The sequence below is a fragment of the Myiozetetes cayanensis genome, unplaced genomic scaffold (assembly GCF_022539395.1).
Source record: "Myiozetetes cayanensis isolate MyiCay16 unplaced genomic scaffold, myiCay2020 scf10, whole genome shotgun sequence".
Taxonomy (NCBI): domain Eukaryota; kingdom Metazoa; phylum Chordata; class Aves; order Passeriformes; family Tyrannidae; genus Myiozetetes; species Myiozetetes cayanensis.
The window spans coordinates 15,574,809-15,593,377 of record NW_026086605.1 but is presented as its reverse complement, the minus strand read 5'-3'; the positions used below and the strand labels follow the sequence as shown (position 1 = coordinate 15,593,377).

At 35.3% G+C, this 18,569-nt stretch overlaps 1 protein-coding gene across 1 annotated transcript in view; it reads left to right on the top strand.

Moving 5' to 3' along the window:
- Positions 1-8,089, top strand: part of DNTT (DNA nucleotidylexotransferase) — an 87,570-nt gene extending 79,481 nt beyond the window's left edge. The window contains exon 11 of the mRNA XM_050337910.1: positions 6,872-8,089. Within this exon, the coding sequence (XP_050193867.1) occupies positions 6,872-6,958 (87 nt within the window). The 3' untranslated portion in view covers positions 6,959-8,089. The remainder of the gene's footprint in view (positions 1-6,871) is intronic.
- The last annotated feature ends 10,480 nt before the right edge of the window (positions 8,090-18,569 follow it).

Below are 18,569 nucleotides of genomic sequence, written 5' to 3'. Positions count from 1 at the left end.
CATGGGCTGCACCCATTTATAGATGGATGGAGGTGGTGCAAATCCATCTGTTGAAAAGAAATAGAAACATGGTCCCTGTGGCTTAACATTGATGTCACTGAATTCTGTTACTAATGTCAATAATTTTTAAGTGTTGACGGCAGCACTGGGCTTCTCTTAGTTATTTTAGTATAAATCGCTATATGCTACCATGGGTATTCATTTTTGACATGCAGCATATAAACCACAGCCCACTCCTATTTAGGGTGATGCTCAGTGATTGAAGTTCTACATAGTAAGGGTAGAAAATAGCATGGAGCTAGGTGTTTAGGGAAGATTTTAAAGAAATATGCTTGGGAGAGGCTAGCTTTCACTCACACCTCTTGTATTATTATAAATCATTCTAACCAAAATGCTTGTCTTCAGGTTAGTAAACTCAAATATAGACAAAACCACATAAAAATAGTCTCAGAAACATGCTACTGTTCTTAGAAATCCATTCCTCACTACTGTTATGGGGAGTTATCATTCATTTTTCTCATAGGTTTCTTCAGACCTTTTGAATTATACTGTTTAGAGCTACTAGATACACCGCTAACCCACAAGATCTCTCTGCAAGAAATCACTCCAGAAAGTGATTTTGTTTGATAATGAGAAAGGTGGGAATATTTTGCAAGTAAACAATTTTTGAACAGGAAGTGATTGCAACATCCTTCCTCACCCTCCCTTGTTGCTGTTCTTTTTGCTGCATCACTTTGCAGGCTAAACAAAAACAGTTTAATGCTTTTCACTCAATCTGCTGCAGGTCTTTATTAAGATGCAGATAAATTTGTCTAGGCTGTTAATTTTCCCCCATCTTCTCTTTTCACTGCTTTCTATTCTAGGTGCTCCTCCTTGTTTGCTTTTTGATTGGCTGGTGGTTGGAGTATATTTGTGTGGTTCTGTAAATTTTGGCTTGAGTAAAATGTTTTGGCTCATTGTATTGGAGATTTTAGTCTAAGTTCACATCTACCTGAAAAAAAAAAAAAAATCAATGCTGAAATCTCTGAACTAAAATCCACTGAAAATTTCTCTTCACTGTATTTTCTTCTGCTTACCTCCCTATCCTGTCATGTGTTGCACTCATTCTCCATGTGAAAATGCTGAACTTTAGAAGCTCATCAGCACGTTCAGTATTGTAAAAAGTGTTAGCATAGGAGGCCCCATTAGAAGGTCACATCAAGTTAATCATCATTCAGTAACTCCTCCATGCTGGTTTGGTTTTAGTCTTTTTCTAGTTCTTACTGCCATTCTCCATTTTGTCCTCTCTCCTCTTTTCTTTTTTTTTTTTTTAACTTATTTTTAGAAAACATTGCTAGCGTGTCCATAGGTATGATTCCATGATAGACCTAATTGAATTTGATGGTGATCAAGGATATATATAAACCAAAGTGTTTATTTTAGAGCTTGTAATAACTTAATTGTCAATAAATAGAATCTTCAATTAGCTGTGCCATGGAGTGAATTTGGATAATTTTTCATCCATCAATCTGTATAATCTGATTACTTCTCTTACAATTGACCTTTCTGAGAGAAGATGTAAGATTTCTGAAACAGAACATATGTTCTCCCTGTCTGTGTTGTCTTCTCTTGGGCTTTCCTGACTCAGTTGCTTTGATGGTGGTCCTTGTACTTGTCACATCCAAGGATTCCTAGACATCTGCATTCAGCATATTCAGTGGTTGGCCTTGCAATGCCAGTTTTTGTTTGAAAACTATGCTTTCCTTACCAGAGCTTGACTTTTTTTGTGACCTCAGTGTTTTCAAGTTTTCTTTTGCTTGTGAGCTAATGGAGATATTCAGGCTAGTGAGGCAGAACAGGCTTCCCAGGTGGAAAGCAGCAGTGAATCTGCATGATTTCATAAGGCTTGTTTGCTAAGGTTCACCAAAAATTCATGCAGCTCAAAGTAGTCAAATGAAAAAGCCTGTAGCATTGGGATGTCTTTCATTTTGCACTGAGACCTTACTTTTCTCTTCGCTGAATTTGTGTACTGTCAGCCACAGGAACTTTTAACACTCAAAAATAGGAAGCAACTGAAATTGTATAGGTATAAACCATTAGGTGGGTGCCTTCACGTTTTTAGCTTTTCAAAATTTGAACAGTTGATGTAACAACATATTTTTTGCTTTTGGATGTCTTTGTTCTTTCTTTCTTTTCTTACCTTTATTTCCTTTTTTATTTCCTTTCTCCTCAGTATTTTGTGGGTTAAAAGAAGTTGCTTAGGGCTATTGTCACATATTACATTTAATAACCATATATCAGGAAACAATTTCATATTCTACAGCTACTTGTTTAGAAAAATTTCAACAATGGTTGTTATAGCATTCATAGAAATTCTCTCATACAAATGGTGGTTGTTTGCACCTATTATAACTTGTTGGGCTTATTTCTGTATATGGTTATTTCTAACATTTTCACAGATGAGAATTAATTTAATGCTCCACCCATTTATTGTCAGAATCTTGCACTGTACTCAATAAAATACGACCATTGAGTACAGAAGATAGCTGCAGTCAATTTAAGCATTGCAGGAAGTGTTACAACAAACAGACTTCAGTGTATTGTGGACATGTGATTATGCAGACATTTTTGATGCAATGATCAGACAAGTCTCATGAGTTGAATACCTTCGGCATGTTATGCAGGAGTTTAGGTCAATATAAACTGAAAGTCACAAAATAATAAAACACATACCTACATTTCAAGGTGTACATTATAAAAGGCTGATTTAGTAAATAGAGCAGCTTCCTAAAAGTTTCTGCAGTACTGATGTGACCTGTGTGCTGTGGTGGTGTACCAACACTTGTTATAGCAAAAATATCCCAAGGACAGAGACCAGAGAGGGTAACATGTTGGTCAGGTAAACATACAGGAACATTCCCATTGCTAATCTTGTAGAAAATACTTGCTATTTGGTGGATTACTTATGTTTCTGCCTTCACAATTCTTTCTGTAAGCTCATTTGATTAATTTAATTAACAGATACTTATATTTTTTCAAGAATACAAATGCTATTTGGGCAAGTGGGATCAGACAAAAGGGGTGCATTGTATTATTTTTTACCATGGCTGATTAAGCAAGTCCTGTAATTATCATAATTCATCTACAACTCACTTTACCCACAAAACTTATTTTTAGAATGGACTTTGTCCAAGCACAATGAACAGTTAAGTTCCAAGTTTGCAAATGACAGTCTGTCCTCTTCTTTTTTGTTGCTCATTTATCACTGTCATGCTTACAGCCTCTGTAATAATTTCAGACTTGTAAAGTAATGGGGGTTTAGACTGCTTGGTATTTGTCATTCAGTATACTAGAAGAACTACAAAGTTAAATATGATCATATTGCCCTTACATCTTCATTTTAATGATTTTAAAAGGGAAGTAAATATTAAGGTAATTAAACTGATATGAATAGGTGTTATATGTGAAACAACATGAAAATCAGTGAGAGAAGGCAAAAAAATTAAATTATAAAATTGCTAAACACCCTGTGTAAAAATTTACCATTTTAAAATATGCAGCATAATCCTGGAAACAAAGAAAAGGTTAGAATAAATGTGTATGTTAATGACATCCCAGATGCTTGTCTAGAAGCAAAGTTGTATCAAAGGTTTTTGTAAGTTGTTAACAAGATACTGGTGACAATATTCTTCGTGCCCTCCCCACTTCCCTCCCCCAGTTTATTTGATGTAATAGTGTGTCAGAAGGAGTCCAGACAGTCCTTAATGATTATGGCCCTTCAGGGTCTTTTGCAAAAGGAGGGGGTGTGCCTCCTACACAATGTCATAATTTTCCAAAGGATAATGAAATGTGCTAAAGTATGGCTGCATTCTTTCTGAATTACAGCTGTAAAGCAAATAAAAATAGAACTAAGAAAAGAGTAGGAAAAATGGGATGTGGAAAGAAATTATTTGGTCTTTAAAAGGGCTTAATTTGGCTGTGACTTATTCAAGAATGTTCAAATAGCTTATAAAGCAGAACTGTGTCAGTAATCAGGAAACTTCATACTTAATTATTGTTTCTCACCTAATACCAAGGATTATAAGGATTTAGTGAAATAAATTAGTCAAATTTCCACCACAGATCTCATCCTCAGAACAATGGATTGCACATATGCACACATTGTACATACAAACCTGGAGTACTTTACTCTCCAGCAGATTCTGCTGATTCAGAACCATGAAATCCCATTTCATCAGGGATACTGTATGGTGCTAGCTTTTATTTTGAGGTATTTGTATTCAAACCAATTTTTAAAGTTCATCTCAAGATGGGACAAATAGTAATGAAATGCTACAATGACAGGCTGAAAGTTATTTATAGTATTGTTCAGGTAAAATAGATTACTTACTCAGTTTGCTATTTGCAACATACTGTTATTACCAAGTCATTTGGTAATAAACAGTAGGATATCAGTCTATTTGGAATCCAGTTAAATGTGTGCTTTTCAAGAAGGCTGTGCTGTTGGCCATTGCTGATTTATATAACTAAAACTAGAATTCTACTTTATTAAGTAATGTTTTTGTTTTGCTGGCTTCATCATATTAAAATGTGGTACAAAACCAAATGCCAATAGTGCTATAATAGCTGTTTGAACTTTGGCCATGAGAGTTAGGATATCATAAAATGGGGTCTTCTGTGTCTCACTCTCTGCTTCCTTTTCATCAAAAGTATTATTGATCATTAATGCCAAAATGAAAAATAAGAGGTAACAATTCATATAAGAAAACATTTGGATGGCAGCTGATCTACATTAGGTGTAGTTAATGGTCATGTTTGCAGCCACAAATGTAATATTTACATCCATTGAAATAACAGAATTGATTAACTGGGATAAGAGAAGAGTGATACCAGCTGCTCCAGAGCATTGTTTTTCATAAATTTGATTGATGTTGATGGGGCATGTTTTGGATCTGTAGGATATTAGTAAGAAGATGAAAAAGAATCACAGCTAGGCAAGCATTCATTACTTTTCTTGAGCAAAAAGAAATGAAAAAAGCAAGAAAGAACAGTAGTGAATGCAATAACTGTATTTCCATCACTGTATAAGCTCTGCATAGATTGACATAGAAGGAAAATCATAGGTTTTGATTAACATTAATAACACATAGCTAAAGCAATTGGCAGATACCAGCTAGAGATTCACTTAGAAACATGGCTTGTAGCTACTGAGAATGGTATGGAGCATCAGATACTTTGTATTAAAATTTTCCCTGTCAAGCAAATAAAATGAGTTTAGCTTGGAGGAAAACATAAAGGGACAGAACAAAAGAAATGAGATGCAATTTGAGTTCCTGCAGATATGAAGAGCTTATATTAAAGAATGTCTATAAAATCTATGAATGTAAGATTTTTAGTTATTGTTTTACTTCTTTTTCTTTTTTTTTTTTCCCCCAGTACTGTAGCTGTATGGGTTGTCCTGTTGTTCTTACTAATAGCAAAAAAGAAAGAAAAAGAAATCCCTAAAATCCTATCCTCCCAGGAGATATTTGAGGAACAAAATATCCCCAGTACTGTTATCCAAGTGACAGTTAGCAATGTCTTCTTTCCTTTTATTTGATTCTGTTCAATATCTTATTTTCTATCGGTTTTTTCTGCTCTTTACTATGTGGAAGAAGTATCACTTTTCCCCTCATCAGTGCTATTTTGAGGTTCCTTTTATTCCAGAATCTGACATGTGAACTTCCTAGGAAAAATGAATATCATTTGTCTATGATTTATAGGCAGTCTTTGCTATTGCAGACACAACATTGATCTGTCAGTTCAGATGCTGAGAATCTCTGGTGCCCGAAGTTGTTCCACCACACCATGGGCCTGCTCTCATCTGGTTATTGATTCCTTTTCCTATCCCATTCCCATGGGTAGGCTGGACAGCATAGCCCTCCTGGAGGCACTGCCTGGCAGCAGAGAAAGCAGAGGTGCTGGAACATGTGTTCCTAAACTTTACAGTAGTCAGAGATTTTCCTGACTGAAAATTTTTTTAATGGGTTCTCTAGACAGCATATCCTTTTTCACAGTAGAAATCAAATCTAGAACATATGAAGCTTAATCCTGAAGTTTTTATGGCACTGGAGTTTGAGATTGTTCAGAGCTGAACACTGGTTGAGACTAAACATTAAGTATTCTGTTTCAATAGGAATTAATTCTTTCTTGCTTCCAAACTACTGTAAATTGTGTGGTTCCACTCTTTTAATATTCACCTATCTTAGCAGATATTTTAATTATTACTGTACTTTAGTGATGAGAGGAATGCATAAGGCTGTGTAATTTACTATACCAGTCATTGTAGGGAAGTTAGGCTTGTGATTGTTCCTGTGTAAAAGGACTATCCTGTATTATCAGAAAGACAAAACAGAAAAACAAAACTGGATTTTCCTGTAAAACATTCATTAAGAGTGTGTGTGTAAAAAAAAAAAAAAGATGCTTTTAATACTGGGCTGTACATATTTAGTGTAACTATCAAATCAGCTTGAATGCACTTGTAGAGAACATTACTGTACTAATTTTTTTAAAAAATGATGATTTTATGGAGAAAGTCAAGCTATTTACCCTCATTGAAGGGAAGTGAAGGTTGGATTTGAGTTCTAGTCCTGATACCTATGCACACAATGTTGAAAAACTAAATCAAAACAAAGTTCTAAAGTAGTCATTATAACTGAAAAGATCAAGCAGCATTAAAATTCTTTTTAACGTGCTTTCACATTTCAGGGTCGGCACACTGATGAAGATTGTATTCTGTAGAGAATACAATGGGTAGAGCTGTCAAAAATTAACTCCTTTTCAACAGCAAAAAACATCAATTGAAATTTCTGTCTAACACCCTTATTGACTTCCTTTTTAATTTTTTTCACAGCGGATCTTTCTCAAAGCTGGAAGTGAGGAAGAAATCTTTGCACATCTTGGCTTGGATTATGTTGAACCATGGGAAAGGAATGCTTAAAATGATTTGCCACTGTACATTCATCAGTTGACAGCAATGGTCTTTCTGCCCATATCTCAGTATAATTTAGATATATGTATAATACAAGATGTGTTTCTATGACAACTAAAAATTTAAATATATATTAGAAGTCATTTGCACATGTTATGTTCCTAGAAGAGTTCAAGCTTTTCAGAATATTTTCCAGTCTTTTCTGTATTAGTTTTTGAAGTTTCAACATGAAAGTGATAAGATAGAGTTTGTTTTGGGGGAAACTTGGAACTGGTGAGATTTTTGCTTCTGATAGGAATTTAACATTCCTGTGAACAATACTTGCTTATTAAATAGTCAGCTATGACAAAACCTAAATAATTCAAAACATTTGAGCTGAATCAAGAAATTACTGAAAGATACTCTTATTGTTAGCTGAATTTCTTAAGTATTTTACTGAATCCATATATGAAATTGCTACTTTATATAAGGCTTAATGACCTAGGCAAGATCTACTTTGCAGTGTCAGCAAATTGAGGCTTCATCGGTAATATTTTTTCACGTAAGGCTGTAAACAAGTTGATAATTCAGTGAGAGTTAAAAAAACATTACACAGAAAGGGATTTTGAAAGGAAAAGTACTCAGTACTAACCTTCAATTGTGCAGAAAAATACTATAAATTTGGAGTACTGATCCAGACTAAAGGTGATTCAGGTTATGTGGTGTGATGGTCTTCAATCAGGAATTTGAATCATAACCTGCATGAAAACAACTGTTTCAACTGTCAGGCTGGTGACTCTCCAAAATGAAAGCTTTTCATTATCTGTGCTCAATTTAGATAGCTGGAAATTTATTTATTAGTAGATATATGTGCATTGGAATGAAAGTTTAGCTGAACTGTTGGCTATTGGCTGCTCTAGAGAGATATACGTTCTTTTTAGTCAGAAGTTCACCTGGGATGTGAGAGGCTTTCTGATAAAAATAATCCTATGAGGTATTTTGGTTTCAGAAAATGTCCAGGTAGCTTTTGTGACTGTAATGATAATGAAAAATTTGTAATATAGTTATCCTTTAATGAACAAGGGCATTTAGTGCTTTAGGACATGAAGCTGTTCACTGACCAGTCATTTGTCATTTGTAGAATAAAGGTGATTAAGAACACCAAGAATGGTCAAATAATTTTCTTTCTTATAAGTCTGAACTTTTTTTTTCTCATTTGAGGCTGACTACACCTCTTGAAATGATGGTGAAAGAATGGCGGTGACAAGGCTATGCACAATAATTATTACTTACAGTAAAGGCTTCCCATATTCAAACAATATTTGATACTCAGAAAAAGTATTCTGAATTTGTTTACTCATTCCTTTCAACTAGGGAATGGAATTTTAGAAGACTGCATCATAAACTAGTCTAAAACCTGTCAGGGATGTAGAAAAATGTGATAATGGCAGGAATTTTCTTCTTGCCTGTGTCAATAAAACCATCCTATTTAAGTGCAGTTTTGCTAACTGAGCTGAAAATACAATGCTACTTTCTAAATTACTCTAACTATAAAGCACTGGCATTGCTTCCTGCATTATGGTCCTGATGTGTGAAGTATCTTCTCTGTGTTTTGCATCAGGGTGCTGACACTTACATGGTAGTGGCTTTTTTTAGTCCTAGTGCAAGAGAACAAAAGCCTTGTCTGAATATTCTTTCTATTTGACCAACATTTATCAGAAATTATACATTCCAGTTGTGCTGTTTCTGCATACTTCAAGGCATGGAGGAAATATAAAACATTCTGAATTCCACATAAATAAATAACTCCCATCTTGTCTACCTATACATCACTTATAATTATGCCACCTATAAGGGAGAAGATACCAACACAACTTCTGGCAGCTCCTTCAAGACTGGAAGAAAACAGCATATCCCTTAATTCTTTTATTTCCCTAAATTTTTCTGAGCATTAGTTAGAATACATTTACAACTTACTCACTGAATCAACTATTAAAGAATACTATGCAAGAGTTAAATGAGGAGTTGGGTTAAACAGAAGAACAAAGTAAATGACCAGGATGGTTTGACCATGAAGAAGATGGACCCTCACTGAAGAAGCTGGTACCCCAGTCGGTATTATAGGCACTGTATGCAGGCTCATCCTTGATAGCACCAGCCACACTCATCGTGCATGGACTGGTAGAACCAGAAAAGCAGAAACTCCATTTTTAGTAAATAAACTCTGAAGCATAACATTATGCTTCTTGCATCAATTAAATCTAATCCTGCAGTTCTGAACAGTCTCAGCCCTGTAAACATTTCAGTGGTTCTTGATAGTGCTAGTCAGCTGAGACTGTAATTAAAAAAGATAAAAGTCATACAGGAGAGCTGGGATGAAACAGGTTAAAGGAAATAAAACCTTTATCAGCTGAGCATATCTGAATCCCTGAGCTAGTGAAAACTCTCTACAGGGTGATGGAACTGTTGGAGTCAATGGTAACAATACTTCTGAACTCATGAAGGACAGGTGAGGCCTCAGGGCCTGAAAAAGGGTAAACACTTGTAACAAGAACAGACCAATATTTTTAATAGGAGGAAGGGAAGAGAGAACTTTATATCAGTGCACTTAATATCTCCTAAATTGCTAGGATGATTAATAGACTATATTTTTAAAGCACCTAGGGGAAAATCAAGTGATAGGTTATTGGTAACTTGTTAATCAGAAACAAATCATATCAGAGTAATTCAGTTATAAAGTCCCTGGAGGCTGTTTTTTTAAAATGTCTGTCCCTCCTCTCCTGCTTTATGCCAAGGCAATTTGGCAAGTAGTGAGTGGAGAAGGATCATTGGTTTTATAAGCATCTACAGACTAACTCTCTAAAAATTTTCAGTAATTCTATCTCTGGGAAAAAAGGTAAAAGTTAAAAACAAAGCCACTGGGTTTTTTTCATGGTTTGTGGTAATTTATAATTTGTCAAATAATCTCTCAAGGCAAAAGCAATGAGATATATTTAGATTGGTGGGTAGTAATATAGTTAATGTTTAAAGGACTAATATACTGAAGGAAGAGCTAATTCTATCTACACAGCTTTAGAAAATTGCAAATCCAGGCAACCCAAATGCTCAATACAGCTGAAGCCACAAGGACTTTCTTCAAAGTACTGGAAATCTGAAAACTGTTGCTACTATACATAACCAAACCCAAAGATCTGCATGCCTTATAATCACCAAGTGAAATGTGTTTTCTGTAGTTTACAGGCAGAATTGTTTGGCTTTCTCAGGTGAGACCATTTTATTCCTTAATATGAAATGCATTCTTTCACTTTTTGAACAGCTATTTCTTTCTATTATACACTTTTCTTTGGAAACTGCAGTTAAAATAATCAAGTCCTGGTTCTGAAGATTAATTAAAGCCACATAAAGAAATGAAGACAGAGAACTCTGGAAACCTTTCTCCTTAAGAGGAGGACCAAGAAGTCTTTATTCCTGCTGTGTAGATGCACTAAGTATCTTTTATTTTAATCAGGATGCATCAGATGTAACTTGCTTTAGCTGATGAGGTTCCTTAGGAAAAATGATCTGTTGACAGACATGGTTGGAATTCCCTTTTTAGTGATTAATTTACTTCGGATGAATAGTCTGGTGCTTGTTTAAAGCTTCTTTTGTATGATTTATACATTATGGTATTTGTATGATTTATACATATTATGGTAGTATACATTAGGACTGTCAAATTCTAACTTCTGATTTGGTCAATTTTTTTTTAACTAAAGATTTGGATCTTTAAATGAGGAAATGAAGTATCTTCAGGTATACTATATCTCTGTCATAATTTTACTGTGTGTGCTTTGCCTCACATCATGCTTAGGTGTCTACAAGGGCATTGCTCTAGAAATGCCTACTCTTGATATTTAGATTCCCAGATCAGTCTGCATCTATAATTTATTCCACATTTCCATTTCAGTCCACCATTTCAGCTCCTCTTTCCTGTATTTGACATCACACAGATTTTCAGCTAGAATGCCACCCTAAGCATCAAACATTAAAAACATAAACCTCACAAACTATTTGTCAACCTCTGTTTGTCCCTCATCTCCCTGGTCATTGCATTTTTGGTTTGCATGATGTGCTGGTTTGGGCTGGGCTGGAGTAAATTTTCTTCACAGTGGCTGGTATGGGACTGTGTTTTGGATTGGTGCTGAGCACAGGGTTGATAACATAGAGCTTTTGTTATTGCTGAGCAGGGCTTACACAGAGCCAAGGCCTTTTCATGCTGCCACTTCCATGAGGAGGCTGGAGGTGCATGGGAGGCTGGGAGGAGACACAGCAGAGACAGGTGACCCCAACAGACCAAATCGATGTTCCAGATGATGTGGCATCATGCTCAGTACATTAAGCAGGGCGAAGCAGGAGGAAGGGGGGACATTTGGAGTGATGGTGTTTGTGTTCCCAAGTCACCATTACTCGTGGTGGGGCCCTGCTCTCCTGGAGATGGCTGAACATGGGAAGCAGTGGAATTAATCCCTTGTTTTGCTTTACTTGTGTGTGTCGCTTTTGCTTTTCTATTAAACTGTCTTTATCTCAAACCATGAGTTTTCCAGCTTTTATGCTTCTGATTCTCTCCCTGATCCTGCTGGTGGGGAGATGAGTGAGTGGCTGCATGAGTTGTCAAATGACAACTGGAAAAGGCTCTATGAATGCTGTTCAGACCCCTTCAGAATATTTAATTAAAAATATATATTTAATGACTTCTTCAATAAATGTGTATTATAGGCAACCCATAAAATCTAACTCTATTTTTCAGCTAATGCCTCCAAACAAATAGTGTTCTCAATTCAGGGGATACTGAGCTCCATATCCCACAAGTCCAGGTGCCTTGGGGAAATGTTATATCACTTGGCTGATGAGAATCAATCCTACCTGCAGCTGGTGACTGACCACTGGGAGAGAGATCATGTATAGGGTAAGTACAAAGGCCCCTAGTCTGTTGTGTTTTAGTAAGTAAACACACTTATTTAAAAAACAAGCTACTTTTTAAAATTATTATTGTTGAAGGCATTTGATTCTATTTCCTTTGTGACTGTGCAGCAAAAATAATGCTATGTGGTATATTTCTTTTTTGTGTTTCATTCTCTCCAAAATCAAAATGCTAATTCAAAGGGATTTTTGGAAATTACAAAACTTCCTAGATCCTTTGCCACAATTTGAAGTTATAAGGTAGCAACCTTTACACTGAAACCAACTCAGAAGCATTTTTATTAAATAAAGAAATCTCTTCTAGTAGGGTTAATATTGTTTCATGTATTTGTTGATAGACATACACATAGCATATCCAAATTATCCTAACAGTTTTCTGTTAGCTTCAGTGTCTTTTTCTCCTCAGAAAGCTATGCATTAAGATATAATAGAAAATAGAAAGAAAGGTCTCAATTTTTAAAGAATAGGTGATTTTTCTGCTGGGTTGTGTAGTTTACATTCCAGAAGTTGGTGGTTGCAACACTGGGGGGAAAAAAAGAGCAAATAGTAAAAACTTTATCCCAGTATTTTGAAAATAAAAAAGTAATCTTTGTATATTTCTAAACACCAAAAGAGAGATGATTTCAAATTGTTTTCACAGCTGGGTACATATAACTTCAAATATAGAGCTTGATGAAGTTATTTAATTGTGTGCCTAGGTAGGAGTGTTTCTGCAGTTGGAAACTATTGCTGATGATACAAGCCTGGAAGTGTTGAACTTTTAGTAGCCTAAGGAAGGGTTGAAAGACCATTTGGGCCTTTGGTTTCCATAACTGTACTCTGTGAATCCCACACTTCGACATGCAGTGGATAGGAAATTTTGCTTTTGCACTCCTCTGAAACTCAAAAGATCAAAGAGATAATGTTGAGAGGATAGCTATGGTCTACTGCTTCTAGTGATCCTGAAATCCTTTGCTTCTGCTCTGAATTATTTTATGATATATGAATTTGGCTTCTATGTTTTAAACTAAACTAAGGTATCAGAGGCATAATTCTCTGCCTTTTGGCCTTTTACAATATGCTTTAAAATGTGTTGAAGTCTGCTAGAAAGTATATTTTGTGTTGGTGTTATGTGAGTGGGAAGTGGTTGTTTTGGAAACCCTTACAGACAAGTTGCTGTAGCTGTTGCAGGGCTCTTGACAAATGATGGATGATTTAATTTGAATACTTCATGATACCAGCACTATAAAAGAAGCCAAATACCACAAGTATCAGTATCTTTTTGGGCAAGACATCATAATTACAGAAGGAATGTGTATATTTTTCTCCCATTAAGTCTCACCCCTTGCCCCCTGTTAGATCTGACTTTATGAGGGAAAGAGGACGTACATCTGAAGAACTCCACTGTAAATCAGAGAACAAGTGCTCTCCTCCTCCCTGTTGAAGTACTGACAACCCCTTTTTTTACTTGTTTACCAGATGTTCACTTTGACCACATATGACCAGAAGTGGGATATTGAACATCTTTAAGCAAATTTCTATCATCAGATGCAAACAAAAGGGCCTAGTGAATACTTAAAAAAATGTGCTGCAAGCCTCACTGGTACCTGTGTGTATACGGGGAGAGGTTTTCAAAAGCACCCAAGTAAGAAAGAAACTGTGGATCAGTGGGACCCTCCACTATGAAATTTAGTGACAGATGGCTTCTAAGACAATCTGCACTGGATGACAAATGACTTTACATTAAAGCTTGCAAACCACACAAAAATGCCTCCAAGAAACATTTGAACTGAAGTTTAATGATCATACAAAATTACTAGCAAATCAAGAATTGCAAGCTTTTAAAAAGGAGAAAGGCTGAACAGAGAATAAATATTATTCTAATCCAAGGGAGAGATGAACAGGTATGAAGGTTATCAGAGCCATCAGTGATGAACTTAATATTGCAATTATTCCAGTCCCTGAGAAATCAAAAGAAGAACCTCAATGAGGTGTAGTAAACCCCCCTCAAAGCAAATATTTTTCATGCCAAATAAGGTGGGTACAGACTAAATCCCTGAAAAACAAACTTCAGTGTACAAGGTAGGACAAATTAACCACAGACAAATGGGAAAGAATAACAAAAATTAATAATAATGAGCTCCTATGAGTTACAAATTTTAAGATAAGGTTGTAATATTTGTAAAACAATGATGGAGGCTCACCTGAGAGCTGAAAAATATTACAGTGAATTAATAGAGTTCAAGAAAAACAAATGACTCGTAGTATGAAAAACATCTATCTCAATGGGCTAGTTGTGAAAACCCATTATTACAAGTAATGATTTCTTGCTGTTAGTAAAGGGGAATAGTATCTTCAAAAGTATCCAACTTCCAGAATCTATAATCTCAGCAATTCCTTTTAAAAGCAGCAAATAGGATTGACAGTTATTTTTATTGCAACAGGACAACTGTTCATTTTCCCTTTTTAGCTCTTCAAAAAGATCACACAAACAGCCATATGATGTTGAGTACTAGTTGAATTTCACTGCCAATAATTTATCTAAAAGCAGAAAGAGACAGCAATCTCAAATGATTATGCTGATATATCAATCATAGTATGCCACTGGGTTCTCTAAGGGAACAGAATTTTAAGCCTAAAATTCTTAGCTTTTTATGTGTGTGATTCATATTCTTGCTGTTGTATGGATTTCTGATTGTAAAATACACAAGTCATTTTTATCTTTTGATCTTCCTACAAAGCTGATCAAGAAAGTATTATTAGGAATTGCAATACCATGTCCAGACAGTGGTCTTTTCACTGCTGTGTCCTTTCTTTGATCTGGTTTTATTTCACAATTTGTATAACACTGCCTAGCCCTTTATGACATATTAGTTATTTCTGTACAAAACCAAGCAAACTTTGTAAAACCAAATATAAGATACCCAACAGCATCACAGCATTGGGCAATGATTGACTTACATTTATGAAGAGATATTTGCTTTCACCCAGCACAAACCAGACTTTAGGCTCCTGAATCAGGAGACCCATTTCAACTTACACTGTGCTGGTTTTAAACTGATGAAAAGATATTACCTTTAAAGGAGGCTGAGCTCATTTATGCCAGTAAAAGAACTGCTTTGTGCTTGCATTGCCTATGTGGGATGAAAAAGTAATCTGACAATAGGAAGTTTGTTTGACTCAAGGAAAATCTGTAATCATAGAAAGTAACTAAATAGAGTTCATTTATGTGGATCTGAAATACCTTGGATAGTGTAAAAACAGAATACTGTTGGGACCTGCACATCAATCCCTTTTAGGAGGTTACTTAGCAGGGTAATCCAGACACTTCTTAGTGACATTCTAGATTCCAGAATCCTAAAATAATGGGGAAAATAATGTATGTTGAGAACAATATCTGAAACAATTTGGATTTTTTTGAATTTAGTGGAATACTAAATTTGAAAAAATCACCATGCCTAAGAATAGTGAAGTTACTAATATTATCTGGCAACATATTGTTCAACTTGCAATTATTTAGCTTCATTAATTCCTGTGAGGACTTCATAAAATAAGTTTATCTAGTTTTCTTGCTGTATTATTCAAAAATTAGCTCATATCTTAGAACATTAGGAATTCTTACAAAAGTAGTTCTGTCTTTGAAGTTGAATATTTAATGACCAAACCCAGAATAAGTATGCACAGACCAAACAAGGATAATAACAGTTAACCTCTTTGCAACTTCCTTTTTATTCTTGGGGTTTTTAAAGAAATCTTACCTTTATATAAGAAAAACCTTACCCTTCTGTGCAACTGAGGAAAGAAATTTGTTTCCCTGATTGTATTATCAAACTAACTGATTTTTACAAAGATACTAGTTATTAAAAATATCAAAACACAAAACTCAGTTTATGGAATGCATTAGCATTCATCACTGATAATGCAAATGTGAATTATATCACAGTACACTCAATATACCATCTGCTCCAGAAAGAAAAACATCTGTTGGTAAATGTAAACTGTGGAGCTTATGCAGTATGCAATATGTTCAGATACTGTCTGGAATAAATAAATTGGACGTTGGCAATATATTATGTTAGAAGCATTCAACTACTTTCTTGTCTTGAGAAGAGGAAGAGCTCGGCTGCAATTATGTTTTGAAATGGAGGAAATTATTGTGCCATGTCCCATCCAGATGGTTTTTGCTGAAGCCAGTCACTGACAGGCTGCTGAAATCATCATCAACAGTTATGAGATGCTTTAAAACAGCATGGACATAGATGAATATACTTCTCTACAGTAGAAGTTTCTGTGCTTGAATTTTCGTGATTGTGATGACACTGCAGTTTGTGACATTGTTGGAATTGGCTATATTTTATGGCTTCTAGGATGAAAATCATGAACATGAAAAGTGTATATTCACATGTATGAATGATAAAAAAGATTGTTGCATCTTTGAAACTATAGTTCCATTCTTGTGTTGATGGCTATTTATAATCTTTAATGTGCTGCACTGATATAAAATTGGAAAATTGGCACTAGTTTTATAATTCTAAGGGCCATGGTAACCCTTATAAAATCTAATCTAATCTTATAAAATCTATTCTATGTAAAAAGTAATGCATTTTGTGTTTTTCCCTCATTGATTTTTTCAATATACTTTAAGCAATTAGACAAAGAAATTCTTTTTCTTTTCACAACGGAATGCAACAGCTGAGACAGAGGTAAAAATCTGAGAATGGCACTGTTCTGCATCCATATGCTGCCATAAAAAAGGATAGCACCAACAGTACTGCAGAAATTTCCTTGACAATTCTCTGTTCATTTCTTGGCAGCCCATGGAAAGCACAAAGAGCTTTTCACATATTTAACAAACTGTTAACTATGCAGAAATGCATATTTGAACATATATCTAAAAAGGCAGAAAACCTACCAAAATGCCAGGATTTTTATTTCAGTTTAAACCTCCCCCCTCTCCCCCACATTGTGAGAAGGATTTTATCACCATCTGTTGTTAAACAAGTCAAACTAATGTTTGTGCTAGTGATAGCTGGCAGGTTCTGTTTGTTAAAGCATCTTAAAATGCAATGTTTATTCACAAGGTAACATAAGCTCTTCTGCAGTATTTACAATCATGGTGTTTCTCTGGTTTGGAGTAATCCAGAAGAATAGGAACCCTTGCTCAAGAAGACTTGGGCTTCTGTAATTCTATTCTGCAAGAACATTCATTGTTGGTCTCCATGTTGCTTTCAAACAGCTCTTTAGCTTTTTGCTCCAGTGCTATCCTTGCATGTCCTTGTTTCTTTTCTTCAGTTTTCCAGCACACTCTCATTCATTTTCAAGCCAGAGATAGCAATGGAAGAATGCTGTAGACAAAACATGTTTAAAGTCTATGGATGCAACTCATCAGTCTTGGTGGTGCTGCTGATACCTGTGGTACTCTTCACTCCATGTAATCATTATCAGAGAGCTTTTTATCTTGAAGAAGGGTAACTGAAGTGAGCTTCACAAATCTCTTTATTAGTGTTAGGCAGCACATTTAGTCACCTGCAACAGAACCGACTGACCCAACACTTACTGAAAAATCTTTGCAAAAATGAGCACTAAAAAAGGGTAGATATAGCAGTTCTTATTGCTACATTGCAAGAGAAGTATCGTATGTATTTATAGTCAAAGCACTAAAAGGGATCAATGTGTGGACTAAACTCTTTGCTGCATATGGTTTCCCTTGCTGTACTACCACTGCTCTAGTAAGAGTATCTTATTTTAACCCATTTTATGTGATATAAGTGATCCATATGTTTTCTCTTAGTATGCCTAGCTTCGAGTTTTCCTTCTGTCAATCTCTTCTGGAACTTGTGGTCTATTCTGTACTCTGTTTTAAAAAATTGGGGTGCAGATATGTTTTTCAGGTCTCCCCTGTACAACCAGAGATGAACTGTATTGTTGAATATAAATAGTGTTAAAAGTTCCAGAGAAGACACAGGACACAGGCAACATTTTTTTTTTATAAGCTTCAATTTCTCAAAAAGTAGATTTGAAAATATGGAGAGGTTCGCAACTATCATGCTGTAACAAATAAAAGCACAGCCCAGGATATCAATATCAAGATAATTAAAGTGCAGTCTGTCTTTCTTAGCAGAAATAAAGATAAGTTAACAGAGTGGACATAAGATTTAGATATCAATCATCAGACTAGCAGCTCTTTTCTTTTTTTCGTCTTTGGTCTGAATGTTCAGTACAGGATTGGTTATGTACTAAAGAGAAAAATAACAGCTTACTAACCTTTGCCAGTAAGAATAACCTGCTTTTATTTTTTTGGTTGAATTTAGATGGAAAATACTACAACACATCTGGTAGTGGAGATCAGACAAATGATACAAGAACAATAAAAATACCTGAGGGACAGAAGGTGTTAAAGAAAGATAAGTGGAGTATCAGCATCCATGAAGGGGCACATAAACACTGCCAACTACTTTGTCCTTTAAGTGCCAGCATGTAGATTAGAAGCAGTACTGGGCCAAGAATGGAATGCTCTGAGAGACATCAGAGCTGATCTTATGGTCTGTAGGAAATTTAAAATCCCACAATAGCCTAGAGTCAGAAACTGACCACTGGTCTCCAAATTACAGACAAGACTAATATAAGCAGTGTAGGAAAAAACCTGTTTTAAATCTCATTAGAGTCCCAGGGTGCAATGATAACTGAAAGAACACAAAGAAAT